This window comes from Cebus imitator, unplaced genomic scaffold (assembly GCF_001604975.1).
Source record: "Cebus imitator isolate Cc_AM_T3 unplaced genomic scaffold, Cebus_imitator-1.0 Scaffold64, whole genome shotgun sequence".
NCBI classification, from domain to species: Eukaryota; Metazoa; Chordata; class Mammalia; order Primates; family Cebidae; genus Cebus; species Cebus imitator.
In genome coordinates this window covers 3,533,410-3,548,276 of record NW_016107379.1, presented here as the reverse complement: position 1 = coordinate 3,548,276, position 14,867 = coordinate 3,533,410, and the positions used below count along the sequence as shown (strand labels likewise).

Sequence of the window (14,867 nt, the reverse complement as noted above, 5' to 3'; positions counted from 1 at the left end):
TTTTTTTTTTTTCCTGAGACAGTTTCTCACTCTGTCACCCATTCTGGAATGCAGTGGCAGAAACACAGCTTACTGCAGCCTCAACCTCCTGGGCTCAAGCGATCCTCCCACCTCAGCCTCCTGAGTAGCTAGGACTACAGGCACACACCACCACTCCCAGCTAATTTTTTGTAATATTGGTGGAGATGGCATTTTGCCATGTTGCCCAGGCTAATTTCAAACTCCTGAGCTCAAGCAGTCCACCCCCCATGGCCCCTCAACTTGCTGTAATTACAGGCATGAGCCACCGTGCCTGACCTGCCTTTCTTGGTAAACTTCACATTTAAGTTGTATGGAGATTTGGATGTAATTTCCTGTGAAAGAAATGTATTGACTTGTAATTTTGTAGTATCATAATATTGGCTTTGTCCTATTCATAGAGATAAGTATGAAGTTACTTTAAGTACTAACAGTTCAGTTTTTTATCCACCTATTTGTCCCATGTGTGGTTTAATCATTTTCCTAGATTTCTTTCAGCCCCTTAGGTAATGCTGGCTCACTATTCATAGTCTATTAACCTGAATGCTAATCTAGTCAACATCTACCTCCTCTTTCAATCCTACTGTCATTGATTGGACTAAGATGGACTTAAATTAATTGAATAGCAAAAGATAAAGATGTTTGGGATAAGATAAAGGAGTTGCTCATTTCAGTAACAGTCTGCTTTTACAATGATGATTTTGATTATAAAAACGTAAGGAAATTATCACTGAAAAAATATTCTCATTGAATCACTTATCTTCTTAGAATAATTCAAGGTAATAAGATGGAGACACTGGCTAAGTGATGGAAATATCGTAGGATATGAATGAAGTTTCTAAAGTGCTAGTGTTTAGACAGTGTTTTACCATAGAAGTATGATTTAATAATATATGTTTCCATTTTCAGAGAAGAAAATTTGTGTCTTAAAATAACTATCCTCTATAAAGATATATGTTATAAAGAAAAAACAGTCACAGCATCTAGAGCAGAGATCTAAACCTGGTATCCATGGATTCAAAGGAAGTACAGGAAAGAATATCAGGAAATCCACAAACCCTCTGAAATTATATGTAAAGTGTTGTATTTATGTAAATAGTTGTATTTTTCCTTTTTTTTTTTTTTTAATTTTAGACAAGGCCTTGCTCTGTCACCCAGGCTGGTAGGTTTATAGCTCATTGCAACCTCGAACTCCTGGGTTCAAGCGATCATCCCACCTCATCTCCCCCATAGGCTGGGACTACAGGTGCACGCACTACCGTGCTCGGCTAATTTTTGTTATTTTTCGTAGAGAGGTGGTCTCGCTTCATTGCCCAGGCTGATCTCGAACACCTGGGCTCAAGTGATCCTCCTGCCTCAACCTCCCAAAGTGCTGGGATTACAGGCATGAGCCATTGCACCCCACCTTTCCTTAGTTTTGATAAGATTTTCACAGGGTTCTGTAATTCACAAAAGGACTGAGAGACTGCCTAATAGCTAATGAAGTCAGAATCAAAATTCTGAGAATAGTTAATGTACTTAACTCAATGAAAATAGTACATTAAATAAAGAATGTTTACATTAGCATCTACTAAAATGAAAATTGTAGGAATTTTGTCACTAGAAGATCAAGGGTTTATATTTCTAACAGATCTTTTTCATAGGGAATATCTGAAACACAAGGAGAAAGAAAAATGTGAGGTGATTAACAACCTAAAGAATATTGGCAATGGCAACCTGTGTCCTGTCTTAAAGCGCACGATCCCATTTGGAGTTGCCTATCACCATAGTGGCTTAACAAGTGATGAAAGGAAGCTGTTAGAGGAGGCCTACTCCACAGGAGTGCTCTGTCTTTTTACCTGCACATCTACCCTAGCAGCAGGTGTCAACCTACCAGCTCGAAGGTAAGAGATAAGTGAGTATTGACCAGGCTCAGAACTTTTCCATTCCTAGCTTACAAGGAGTTTTGTTGTTTATCAAAAATTTATCAAATGTTCTTTTAGCATATGCTGAGTTGATTGGTTGGTTTATTTTCTTAAATATTTAAATGAATATTTAATGAAATATGTAATAAAAAATAACATTCATAGATTTCTTGATATTAGAATTCCAACCTTTTATGCTCTTCATATCTGATATTGATGTTAGGGTTTATTATTTTGTTTGTGTAGAAATAATTGGCAAGTGTTTCACCATTTGTATAATCTGGAAGAGTTTATTTAACATAGAGAATTCCTTGAAATCTTGGAGAACTAATCCATAAGGCAATTTGAGTCCAATATATAGTTTTTAAAGCAGATCTTTGATTACCTTTTTAGTATTACCAAATGTGTGGTAATTGACTTCTGTCCTTTATAATCTATGACCATGGGGTATTTTGCTAATAAATTATCAATTTTAATAAATTTTCTATGAGTGTTAAAAAATACGTATTTCCAGTTGAATATATGGTTTTATACATCTCAGTGAGATCACAGTTGTTCATTGTGTTATCAGCTTCTCTATTTTCTTACTATATTCAATTCCTTTGTCAATTTCAGAGAAGTATGTTAGTCTCCTACTTTAATTATGTAGTTGTCAGTTTCTCCTTTTTGCATTTTCAGAAGTTATTACTTTTTATATTTCAAAACTATTTAGATATACAAAGGTTTACTTCAAATATCTTATTGCTGAATTATACCTTTTATCAGTTCCACAAGTACTTGTTGTTTTGTTCATATAATTCTGCTTTGAATACCAGGATTCTTTTTTTTTTTTTTTTTTTTTTTTTTTTTTTTTTTTTTTTTTTTTTTTTTTTTTTTTTTTTTTTTTTCTTTTTCAATTTCTGTCTCTGATTAAGTTTTCCATTTTTCAGACAATTGAAGAAAAAAGTGAAAGTTATATATCCTATTTCTATTATTCCAGTGGTTACTCTTAAAATTTTAAGTTGTAATCATTTTTATTACTTTAGAATTATTCAATATCTATCCCCTTCTGAACATAACAAGAGTTTTAGCATGTCCTTAGTATGTTCTACTCTGCCCCATGAATGTTTCAATTACCTAGAATTTTAGTGCCAGAGCTTAAATTTTTCTTTTATCTTACATAGTAATTATTTAAACTGACCTGTAAGTCATACTTGTTTTTTGTTTACCATTGCCTCAAATATGCCACATCTTCCTTCTCTGATTTTCTTTTTTTTTTTTTTTTTTTTTTTTTTTTTTTTTTTTTTTTTTTTTTTTTTTTTTTTTTTTGCCTTCCTTGGGTAATTCTTTTTAGAATACAGCTTTAGGGGTAAAAAATTTTGACTCTTTGCATAGTTGAAGATATCTGTATTTCGGCCTCATACTTTAATACTTCACTAGCAAAAGAATTCTAGATTCTATTTTTTTTCCTTTAGGGACTTTGTAAATATTGTTTCATATTTTCTAGAGGTCAGTGTTGCTCATTTTTTTTGTCTCTGCATGGATTTTTATTTTCCAGAAGCTTTTAGACTTTTCTCTTTAACCTTACAGTTTCATCATGGTGTATAATAATAGTTGTAGTTACCACATTCCTCTCCCCTTCATGTAGTAACAGCTTGACACACATTGACTTGATAGAGCTTCACAACAACTCTGTGAGGAAGGTCATATTTTATTACATACCTATCATAGAAGGGGAAACTGAGGCACTGACTAGTTAAATAACTTTCCCAACTTTATACCCAAAATGAGTTTTAAAGCCAACGTTTGAACCCAGGAAGATTGATTTTACAATTCCAACATTACTACTTTTCATTTATAGCTCTTAGCACTTGGGTGGATGTTTTTAATCTAAGCTTTATGGCTTTCTCTTTTGAGTAATTTTTTTCTGTTGTTTTTTCTTCCCATTATCTCTGTTCCTTGCTTTTATAATTTCACTTAGACAGGGCTGAGGCCTTTTAGATTCAGCTTTTGTATCTCTTTTATTACATATTTTTCAAAATGTGTAAGAATGTAAGCACACAACTTGTGCTATATGATTTTTTTTTAACTTTCCCTTCCATATTAAAAAATCAGTTTTTTGTAATCCTAGCACTTTGGGAGGCAAAGGTGGGAGAATTGCTTCAGCCTGGGAGTTTGAGACCAGCTTGGATGACATAGCAAGACCTCACCTCTCTTAAAAAATCAAAAAAGTTAGCTGGGCATGGTGGCATACACTTGTGATCCCAGCTGCTCAGGAGGCTGAGGTGGGAAGATTGCTTGGGCCCAAGAGATTGAGGCTGCAGTGAACTATGATTGTACCACTGCACTCCAGCCTGGGAGACAACGAGACCCTGCCTAAAAAAAGTGTCAGTTTTTAATGGTATCCATTAACTATTCTCATTCATTATTCAGTTCTTCAATTGAATTTTTTTTTTTTTTTTGAGACGGGGTTTCACCATCTTGGCCAGGCTGGTCTTGAACTCCTGACCTCAGGTGATCTGCCCACCTTGGCCTCCCAAAGTTCTGGGATTACAGCTGTCAGCCACCACACCTGGCCAGATTTTTTTTTTTTTTTTTTGTGACAGAATCTTGCTCTTGCCCAGTGCCCAGGCTGGAGTGCAGTGGCATGGTCTCGGCTCACCACAGCCTCCAGCTGCTGGGTTCAAGTGATTCTCCTGCCTCAGCCTCCCAGGTAGCTGGGATTACAGGTGCCCACCACCACACCTGGCTAATTTTTGTATTTTTAGTAGAGGTGGGGTTTCTCTATGTTGGCCAGACTGGTATTGAACTCCTGACCTCAGGTGATCCACCCACCTCGGCCTCCCAAACTGCTAGGTTTACAGGTGTGAGCCACCACACCCTTCAATTGGATTTTTTAATAAATTTAATTTTTTTTATTTCTAAGAACTGTCTTTTGTTGTTCTTTCCTTATAATAGTCTACGCTTATATTGTGGATATAATACTCTGGAATTTTCTGTGAATGCTAATTAGGATTTTTAAAAGTTCTCTTCTGTTCCCTATATTATCTGCTTTTTGTGGTCATCTATTCTGTATATTCATGTTACGTTTCTTTTATGTTATTTGTTTTCTTCAAGTATTTAGTAATCTTTGCTGCATATTGAAATTTATAAATAAAGAGGAAGTTGATTAATATAGGTAAACAATAGATTTTTTCTTTCCTTTGGATAGGAAAGCTGACTTTAGACTTCTGTATATATGAACATGATTGAAATTGCTTTTTTTAAAAAAAGATGGGGGTTCAATCTGTTGCCCAGGCTGGAGTGCAGTGACGTAATCATGACTCACTGCAGCCTCAACCTCCTGGACCCAAGTGATTCTCCCACCTCAGCCTCACAAGTGCTGGGACTACAGGGGCACACCATCATCCCCAGCCAAGTTTTTGTTTGTTTGTTTGTTTGTTTTTGTAGAGACTGCGTCTCACTATATTGCCCAAGCTGGTCTCAAACTCCGGGACCCAAGCAAACCTCCTACATGAGCCTCCCAAAGTGCTGGAATTACAGGCTTGGGTCACTGAGCCTGGCTGAAATCACTATTTTTGTAGATCAAAACCTACAAAAGTTGAAGTCTGCAGCTTTATACAGTTCAAAATAATGTAAATTCATAAATAGATGTGTATATGTTAGTGGCGTGTGGTCACATTTTTTGTTTAAGGAGTATAAAGTCAAAACACTTTGGAGACTACTGCTATAGATTGATCATAGGCCTTGCAGCTAGGCAGACTTGAGTTCAAATGATAGCTCTGGTAATGACTAATTTTTTAGTTTAGGGTAAATCACTTAACTGAGTTACTATTAACTCCTTTATAAAAATGAAATGAAATAAAGTATATTATTACTAGGAGTTTTATAAGAATTATAGATAACATATGTAAAAAAACTAAGAAATCATAGATTCTTGGTAAATACTAGTTATCCATTATTTTGTGTTAAAATGCCATTAAATTTAATATCACAAATATATAATGAAATTAAGGATTTTTAAAATTGGTGCTGTTTGCTGTAGAGTGTCATTTTTAATTACTTTTATTAATTCCATAGAGTTATTTTAAGAGCTCCCTATGTTGCTATGGAATTTTTAAAGAGGAATCAATATAAACAGATGATTGGCAGAGCTGGTCGTGCTGGAATAGATACTATTGGGGAGAGTATCCTCATACTGCAAGAAAAAGACAAACAACAGGTAATTATTTGATGGTTGATTTTTGTCTTTTTCTTGGTCTTTGGTCTAGCCCTTTTATGAAATCATCTTTTAAAATTAATTCTTAATTTCCTTTAAATGATGCTTTCTTTTCTATATGATTAAGAATTAGAAAGAGTGGTTTGAAAATGTATATATTTCAGACCATGAAAAAATATTTTTCCTATTTGTCTTTCTTCCATTTTTATGATATCAAATGTTAAATTCTTATTCTTTTGTCTTTATTATTTTATTTATTTATTTTTTATCTCCTTCTGGCTCTACAAGATTTATATAAAGTATAAACTATTTATATGAAATGCCATTTATTTTTAATAATAACACAAAGCATGGTATTGTTTTAACTTTTATAGGTACTGGAGTTAATAACTAGACCTTTGGAAAACTGTTACAGCCGTCTTGTTCAGGAGTTCACCAAGGGAATCCAAACATTATTTCTCTCTTTGATTGGTTTGAAGGTATTTTTTTAAAATTCTTTATCTTATTACTGTTATCTGAGTTAATACAGGTTAAAAAGTTATGCAATAACTTTATATATGCAACTGTGTAGATTTTATACTGTTTTAAATTTAATTGTTTCTTTTAATTTTTTTCTCTTATATTTTGTTTTCTCATCCACTTCAGTGATTAAGGTAAATAATATTTAAATAATCATGGAATTGTCGGGCGCAGTGGCTCATGCCTGTAATCTCACCACTTTGGGAGGCTGAGGCAAGAGGATCGTTTGAGCCCAGGAGTTCAAGACCAGCCTGGGCAACATAGCAAGACCCCATCTCAAAAAAAAAAAAAAATCACTGAATCCTAGTGCTTGGCATGTGGTTGGCACTTAATATTGAATTAATGAAATTGACTTTTTTTCTTAGAGATGGGGTCTTGCTGTGTTGTTTATATGGGTCTTGAACTCTTCACCTCAAGCATTTCTCCCACCTTAGCCTCCCAAAGTGCTAAGATTACAGGCATGAGCCACTGCACCTGGCCTGATTTTGTTGTTTGTTTTTCCTTAAATCTGGGACATGGTGATGAAATTAACTTTAGAATTCAGCATGGGTGAACTTGCAAGTTGGGACATCAATGGAGAATCTGGCTTTGAGAAGCCAGAAACAGAGGCTGGCCCAGTGAGTTTCAATTACTATGTCAAAAACTTTTTCAGGGAGGGATAGAAAAATGACATCATGGTAGATAGAGAGATCACGTAAAGGTTCCCCTGCCCCGCTGCACTCTCCCGCCCCCAGTGTTAACTCTAATCATTTAGGTAGGAAACAGTGCAAAAAACAAGCACATTAATCCAAAAACCAAGTATCAGTTCTTAAATATCTTAAAAGTGTAATTTTAGCTTAATTGAATACTATATTAAGAATGGTTTTATTAACGTGGGAAGAAGTAATAGAAAATGTGCCCCATAATATTTTTCTTGCCCCTTATATCAGTTTAATATGAAATAACAACTTAAATTTCCAGTTTAAATACCATCAGAATTATGAGAGAGAAATATGCTTATTGATTGACTATATTTTAGTATACATGCTGATTTCATTGAAATTGGCTAATAAAAATTACTCTAATTCAGAGTCAACTCTACATCTGAATGCTAAATGGGAGGGTTAAGTATTATGATTGCCATTGTAGGTTATAAATAGTGAATAACAGGAAAAGAAAAAGTGAAAGAACAAGAAATGGAGATAGGAATGAGAGAGTCAAAAATAGGTAGAGATCAACTATTTTTAGGTAACATTTTAGGCAAAGTATTGTCTGACCCTATTTTAGTGGAAACTGTTGTATTTGCCATACTTTTTTTTTTTTTTTTAATGTAACTTAGAGCTAAAGGATGCTTTCACAGGTGGGTGGAAAGCAATGCAGGTAAGATTGATAAAGGAGGCTGAGTGAGAATTAGTGAACATTGGTTGGGGAGTAAATAGCACAGTTTTGGAGATACTGTAAAAAATTATTTAAAGACCTATTCAAAGGAGTTTTGGAATGAAAAATGTGTACATGTTTTCATAAAAAGTATGAATATAATAACTATCATCCCCTACATTTTTTGTTGTTAATTTTAAATTGTCACTATAAATTTATATCTATAACTGTGTAGATTTAATACTGACTTTTTTATTTAAATAGCTTTGAGGTATGGAAATGAGTTATCATCTTGATTAATGTGGATTGATGGTGATGCCTTGAATTAAGGAAAATGCTCCAATGATATCCTGAATTGTTTCAGATTGCAACAAATCTTGATGATATCTATTGCTTCATGAATGGTACATTTTTTGGTGTTCAGCAAAAGATTTTGTTGAAAGAAAAAAGTCTCTGGGAAATAACTGTTGAATCACTTAGATACCTGACAGAAAAAGGACTCCTACAAAAAGACACTATTTGTAAGTCTGAAGAAGAGGTCCAACATAATTTTCATATTACAAAGTTGGGACGAGCTTCTTTTAAGGGTAAGAGCTTACCTAAATCTTACTGATCACGGGAAACACATTGGGAAAAAATGAAAATTAAATTATACTTTCTTTAGGCTGGGCACGGTGGCTCATGCCTGTAATCCTGGTACTTTGGGAGGCCGAGGCAGTTGGATCACCTGCGGTCGGGAGTTTGAGACCAGCCTGGTCAATATAGTGAAACCCTGTCTCTACTAAAATATAAAAAAAAACATTAGCCAGGCATGGTGGTACATGCCTATAGTCCCAGCTACTTGGGAGGCTAAGGCACAGGAATTGTTTGAACTTGGGGGGTGGAGGTTGCAGTGAGCTGAGATCATACCACTGCACTCCAGCCTGGCCAATAGAGCTAGACTCCATCTCAAAAATAAAAATAAATAAATAAAAATTTAAAAAATTATATTTTAAGTTATATTTATAATTTTATATTAATCATATTAATCTTATTTTATAAGTTGACAAGCTCCTTCAACTTTCAAAAGTTGAAAAATGTTTTGAATTATAAATAATTAAAATACTGCAGAAGTATATAGAGGATAAGGTGGGCATCCCCCCTTCATGCTTCCCTCCCCAGCAACCATACACATCTACCAAGAATAACAATTTGGTGTATATCTTTCCAGATCTTTTCTGTACATTTCATTTCAATGCATAATATGTATGTATATACAGTATTGTTTTTGTCTTTAAACAAATAATCATTTATAGTATTCTGAAACTTTTTATAAATAGTTTTGTTTTTTTTTTTCATATAGAGGCAGAGTCTTGCTGTGTTTGCCAGGGTAGTCTCAAACTCCTTGCCTCATGCAACCCTCCTTCCTCCGCCTCCCAAAGTGCTGGTATTACAGGCATGAGACACCACACTGGGCCTGCAACTTGCTTTTTTTTTTTTTTTGCTGACTATAATGTCTTAGAGATTGTTTCATGACAGTGAATAAAGTGTTGTGGGGTTTTTTTTGTTTGGCGTGTTTGTTTGCTTGTTTTTGACAGGTTCTTGCTCTGTTGCTTAGGCTGAAGTGCAATGGCGCAATCTCAGCTCACTGCAGCCTCCATCTCCTGGGCTCAAATAATTCTCCCACCTCAGCATCATGAGTAGCTGGGACTACAGGTGTATGCCACCATGCCTGGTTAATTTTTGTGTTTTCAGTAGAGATGGGGGTTTCACTATGTTGCCCAGGGTGAGGCTCTTTTTTAATGAAAAATAATACATGTCTGTTGTTTAAAAAAAAAACCTAAGAACTCAAAATTATGTTAAGGAAAGTGCTATGCTCCTGTCCCATTTCTACTCTCTCAGGAACTACTACTACCAATGTGATATGTATTCTTCCAAATATTTTTATGTGTGTATTTATTTTTCAAATGGAATCATAATTTAAATATTTTTTTCCAAATTATATTTCTCATTTATATCATGAATGTCTTAACAGAAGAGTTCCTTTAAATCGATCTCATTTTTCTTTTACTATTATTGTCATATGTAGTGTGGATGTACCATAATTTATTTAACCATTCGATGTTGATGGACATTTGCATTAGTTCTGATTTTTCTCTGTTATAAACAAGGCTACATGGACATCTCTATGTATTTTGGGGTACATATGGAAATATTTCTCTAGGTTAGATTCCCCAAAATAGTTGAATCAGAAGGTATGTACTTATTAAATGTTAACAAGCATTGCTATATTGAAGTAATATGTAAACAATATTTTAAACCATCTCTTTCCTCCTCTAGTAATTGTGAAAGGTTAAATATTTGTATCTTTCTTTTAGGAACTATAGATTTAGCTTATTGTGACATTCTCTACAGAGACTTGAAGAAAGGTCTTGAAGGACTTGTGCTGGAAAGCCTTCTTCATCTAACCTACCTAACAACCCCCTATGATCTGGTTTCACAGTGTAACCCTGATTGGATGATATACTTCAGGCAGGTGAGAATATAACATTTTTCAGCTTAGGCTACTTAGTAATTATTACATGCTGTTTTGTTTTGTTTTGTTCTGTTTTGTTTTGTAGAGATAGGCTTTGCCATGTTACCCAGGCTAGTGTTAAACTCCTAGGCTCAAGCCGTCCTCCCATGTTGGGCTCCCTAAGTGCTAGGATTACAGGTGTAAGCCACTGTGCCCAGCCTTTTGTATGCTTTTTATCAAGTGATTATTCACTTTTTTCTCTATTAAAATATATTTGGAATTGGGTATGTTTTCTTTTGGTTTTTAAAAATTGTAATCTGGCAACATATTTTTTGTTTGTTTAACTTAAATGTTACTTTTCTGTTAAATATAAACATATTTGTTATTGAAAAAATAAAGATTGTCAAAAGAAAAAAGGATTACTCTTGGTCCTCTTTCCCCACAGAAGTTACTGTTATGATCACTGCATTTTATAATGCCTAGAATGCAAAGAAAACAGTGAAAGCCATCTCTGATGATTGAGAGTTTAATTATATGAAAACTCAGTCAGAGCCATGTATGACAATACATTAAACCCAATGATGTTAGTAACTGAAAAGGAATGTTTATTTTACAACCTATCACAAAGTAGAACTGTCCATACTTATTATAAAGCCAAGTGGTAGCGTATAGTATATGATGATTTTACTGTGAACAGACTAGCTGTATAAATGTATATTACAGCTGGGTGTGGTAGCTCATGCCTGTAATCCCAGTACTTTGGGAGGCCAAAGTGGGAGGATCACTTGAGGTCTAGAGCTCAAGACCAGCCTGGCCAACATGGTGAAACACCCTCTCTACTAAAAGAATACAGAAATTAGCCGGGCATGGTGGTGCATGCCTGTAGTCCCAGCTGCTCAGGAGGCTGAGGCAGGAGAATCACTTGAACCCAGGGGGCGGAGGTTGCAGTGAGCTGAGATCGAACCACTGCACTCCAGCCTGGGTGGCAAAGTGAGACCGTCTCAAAAAAAAAAAAAAAAAAAAGTATATTAGGCAGAAGTAGTATACAGCTTTTAATCACAGGAAATTAACTTTCTTTTTAATGTCATATTTTAAAGACATTACTGGTTTTTTTTCTCCATCTCTTCTCAACTTCCTGAATTTATATTACTCAGGAAGTAAGTTTTTAGTGGCACTATAAAATGCAATTACTCTCAAAACCTTTCCTTTTCCTTCCCCTCAGCCATCTGGTATTAAACATAATCACATAGGAAACTAGTACTTGTGGCCATGCCTTTAAGTAATTCTACTAAAGAATGTTATATTCTAATGATATAACTTTAAAACCTGCAATATTTACAAATAAATTTATCTTGTTTTTTGTATCCTTAATCATGAAAATGTGATATCAAAAGAAATCCTGGATTTGGTTCACGTGACAGATTTTTTGATATTTCTGTCTATTTGCTCTTTTTTCCATGTAGTTTAGCCAACTCAGTCCAGCAGAACAAAACGTAGCTGCCATTCTTGGAGTCTCTGAAAGCTTTATTGGGAAGAAAGCATCAGGTCAAGCCATCAGAAAGGTACCACAATTTTTTTTCCTTCCTAAATAATAAATTCATTCAACACTTAGTTCACTCACTAAGTTCACTCAACAAAATACCATTATACTGATCTTTTTTAGTTTACATTTTTTCCTTTAAATTAGTATAATTATCATTTTACTACTTAAAACATATCTGAGAACCCAAAATATATTAATATTTTTTTTCCTGCCCTTCTCCTGATTGTAAAATAGGTGTATTTTATTACATATAAATTATACCTCAATGAAGATTTTTTGTTTTTTTTTTTCATTTGAGAAGAAATCTCACTCTGTCACCCAGGCTGGAGTGCAGTAGTGCGATCTCGGTTCACTGCAACCTCTCCCTCCCGGATTCAAGCAATTCTCCTGCCTCAGCCCCCTGAGTAGCTGGGATTACAGGTGCACACCACTATGCCGGCCAATTTCTGTATTTTTAGTAGAGACGGGATTTCATCGTGTTGGTCAGGCTGGTCTCGAACTCCTGACCTTGTGATCCGCCCTCCTTGGCCTCCCAGAGTGCTGGGACTACAGGCGTGAGCCACCACACTGGGCTTTATTAATATTTTTAAACAACATTTATTTCTGGGTGGTGTGATGGCCTTTTTTTGGGTAGCATGAAATGTTTTCATATTATACAATCCTGATATATAAGTTTACTTCAAGGGAGGAAATACATTTTCTAGAAACTTTTTATTAGGCTTATCTTAGAATCCCTGATAGTAAGCCTAATATAATGTATTTCTAGAAAATGTATTTCTAGAAACTTTATATTAGGCTTAGTATCAGGGATTCTAAGATAAGACAGGTCTGGGTGTTTTGTTATTGCTTTTGCCATCCTCAAAGAACTCCTCGTCTAGTACTTATATTACATAAATCATTTTATAAGGTTAAAGGGGATAAGCTAATACTCATTTGTGTGATATCTTTTGGTGTTTTAAAATTCAGTAGCAGGCATGAAGCAAGTATCAAATACATATACTAACTTTAAAAGAAGTTGAAGTAATTCTTTGGTAACCATATACTATATCTTCAAATTCCTTAAGAGAATGTTATTTTCCCCTGTAATACACTTTTTTTTTTTTCATTTTAAATTTTCTTTGGCAATCCAATTTACATAGAAACCTAATTACCTACCATTTTCCCCCATACTTTTTTTTTTTTTTTTTTTTTTTTTTTGAAGTGGAGTCTCACTCTGTCACCCAGACTAGAATGCAGCAGCGTGATCTCAGGTCACTGCAACCTCCATCTTCCGGGTTCAAGCAATTCTCCTTCCTCAGCTTTCTGAGTCACTGGGATTATAGGTGTCTGCCACCATGCCTAGCTAATTTTTGTATTTTTAGTAGAGACGAGGTTTCACCATGTTGGCCAGGCTGGTCTCAAACTCCTGACCTCAGGTGATCCACCCGCCTCAGCCTCCCGAAGCACTGGGATTACAGGTGTGAGTCACTGCACCAAGCCTCCCCTATACCTTTTAAATTTGCATAGACAGTAGGGATTTCATTTTGTAGAATGGAAGGTGACAGTTACTTACGCTTATTGAATGGTGCTGTGTTGCATGCAGCACTGCGTCATAAAATCAAAAATATCCACAAGCCCCCCACAGTGGCACACACCTATACTTCTAACTGCTCAGGAAGCTAAGGCAAAAGATTTGCTTGTACATAGGAGTTTGTGGCCAGCCTGGACAACATGTGAGACCCTGTCTCAAAAATAAAAATAAAAGTACCTGTATAGTACTTAAGCATTCACATTATCACAATTTTTAGATTAGGTCTTTTACTTTGGAAGTGGCTATGTTGTTTAGACCTTCAAAATGCTGAAAAAAAATGTTTCTTAAAACAAACCTTTTATATTAAACTGTAAAATGTAAAATAAAACAATATTAATTTAGAACTCATTATCAAATAATAAACCTGCAAAATCTTATTAGGATAGTGCATCTTTTACAGCTTGAAGCCAGAGCTTACTTTTGTTACATTTAATGTAATATAGTCAACAAATATTTGCTAAATTGATAGGTATGTAAAATAGTGAGGATGTGAATTTATCTTAATTACATATGGGTTAATTGCTAGTTTAATGTTTTGGAGGTATAATTTTTAAAAACTCTAAAGAACATGTTTAAATACTTAAAATCTAATTGATTTCTCCACATTGAAAAAGAACCCCCGCCCCAACCTTTTTTGAGCATTTCTTGGTTTCTTGCAAAAGATTTTTTTTTTTTTTTTTTTTGAGACGGAATCTCACTCTTGTCACCCAGGCTGGAGTGCAATGGCACAATCTTGGCTCACTGTAACCTCCACCTCCCAAATTCAAGTGATTCTCCTGTCTCAACCTCTCAAGTAGCTGGGATTACAGATGCCTACCACCACGCACGGCTAATTTTTATATTTTTAGTAGAGACGGGGTTTCACCATGTTGGCCAAGCTGATCTCAAACTCTTGACCTCAGGTGATACACCTATCTCAGCCTCCCAAAGTGCTGGGATTACAGACATGAGCCACCATGCCTGGCTGCAAAAGATCTTGAAATTGGCATAAAGCATTATATTTTGCCATATAATAATTATATCATTTTTCTTGGCTTAGGAAATACATTCTAAGCACAAACCTACATTGGCTCAATCTATAGTTAGTACTGAAGGTGCACTAAAACTGGGAAATTAAATAGCTATCTTTTCTACTTGATGTTCAACTTTCATGCTTTTTCAGCTTAATGCTTTTAAAAAAGTGATCCAGTATCAACATGCAGAATCTGTAACTCATACATCCTTCATTATGTCAGCATAAGTTATCATCTCATTCTTTTTTTTTT

At 34.8% G+C, this 14,867-nt stretch overlaps 1 protein-coding gene across 10 annotated transcripts in view; it reads left to right on the top strand.

Annotated features, from left to right (window-relative positions):
• Positions 1-14,867, top strand: part of HELQ (helicase, POLQ like) — a 48,713-nt gene that overhangs the window by 18,432 nt on the left and 15,414 nt on the right. For 9 of the 10 annotated variants that reach the window (XR_001825787.2, XM_037739161.1, XM_037739160.1 and 6 more), the window contains 6 exons: positions 1,662-1,901; positions 5,982-6,123; positions 6,495-6,599; positions 8,360-8,582; positions 10,353-10,510; positions 11,953-12,051. Coding sequence is in view for 9 of the 10 variants with exons in the window: in XM_037739161.1 (XP_037595089.1) it covers positions 1,662-1,901; positions 5,982-6,123; positions 6,495-6,599; positions 8,360-8,582; positions 10,353-10,510; positions 11,953-12,051 (967 nt within the window). In the remaining variant the exon portion in view is untranslated. The remainder of the gene's footprint in view (positions 1-1,661; positions 1,902-5,981; positions 6,124-6,494; positions 6,600-8,359; positions 8,583-10,352; positions 10,511-11,952; positions 12,052-14,867) is intronic. The other variant, XM_017530243.2, reaches the window with a different exon arrangement.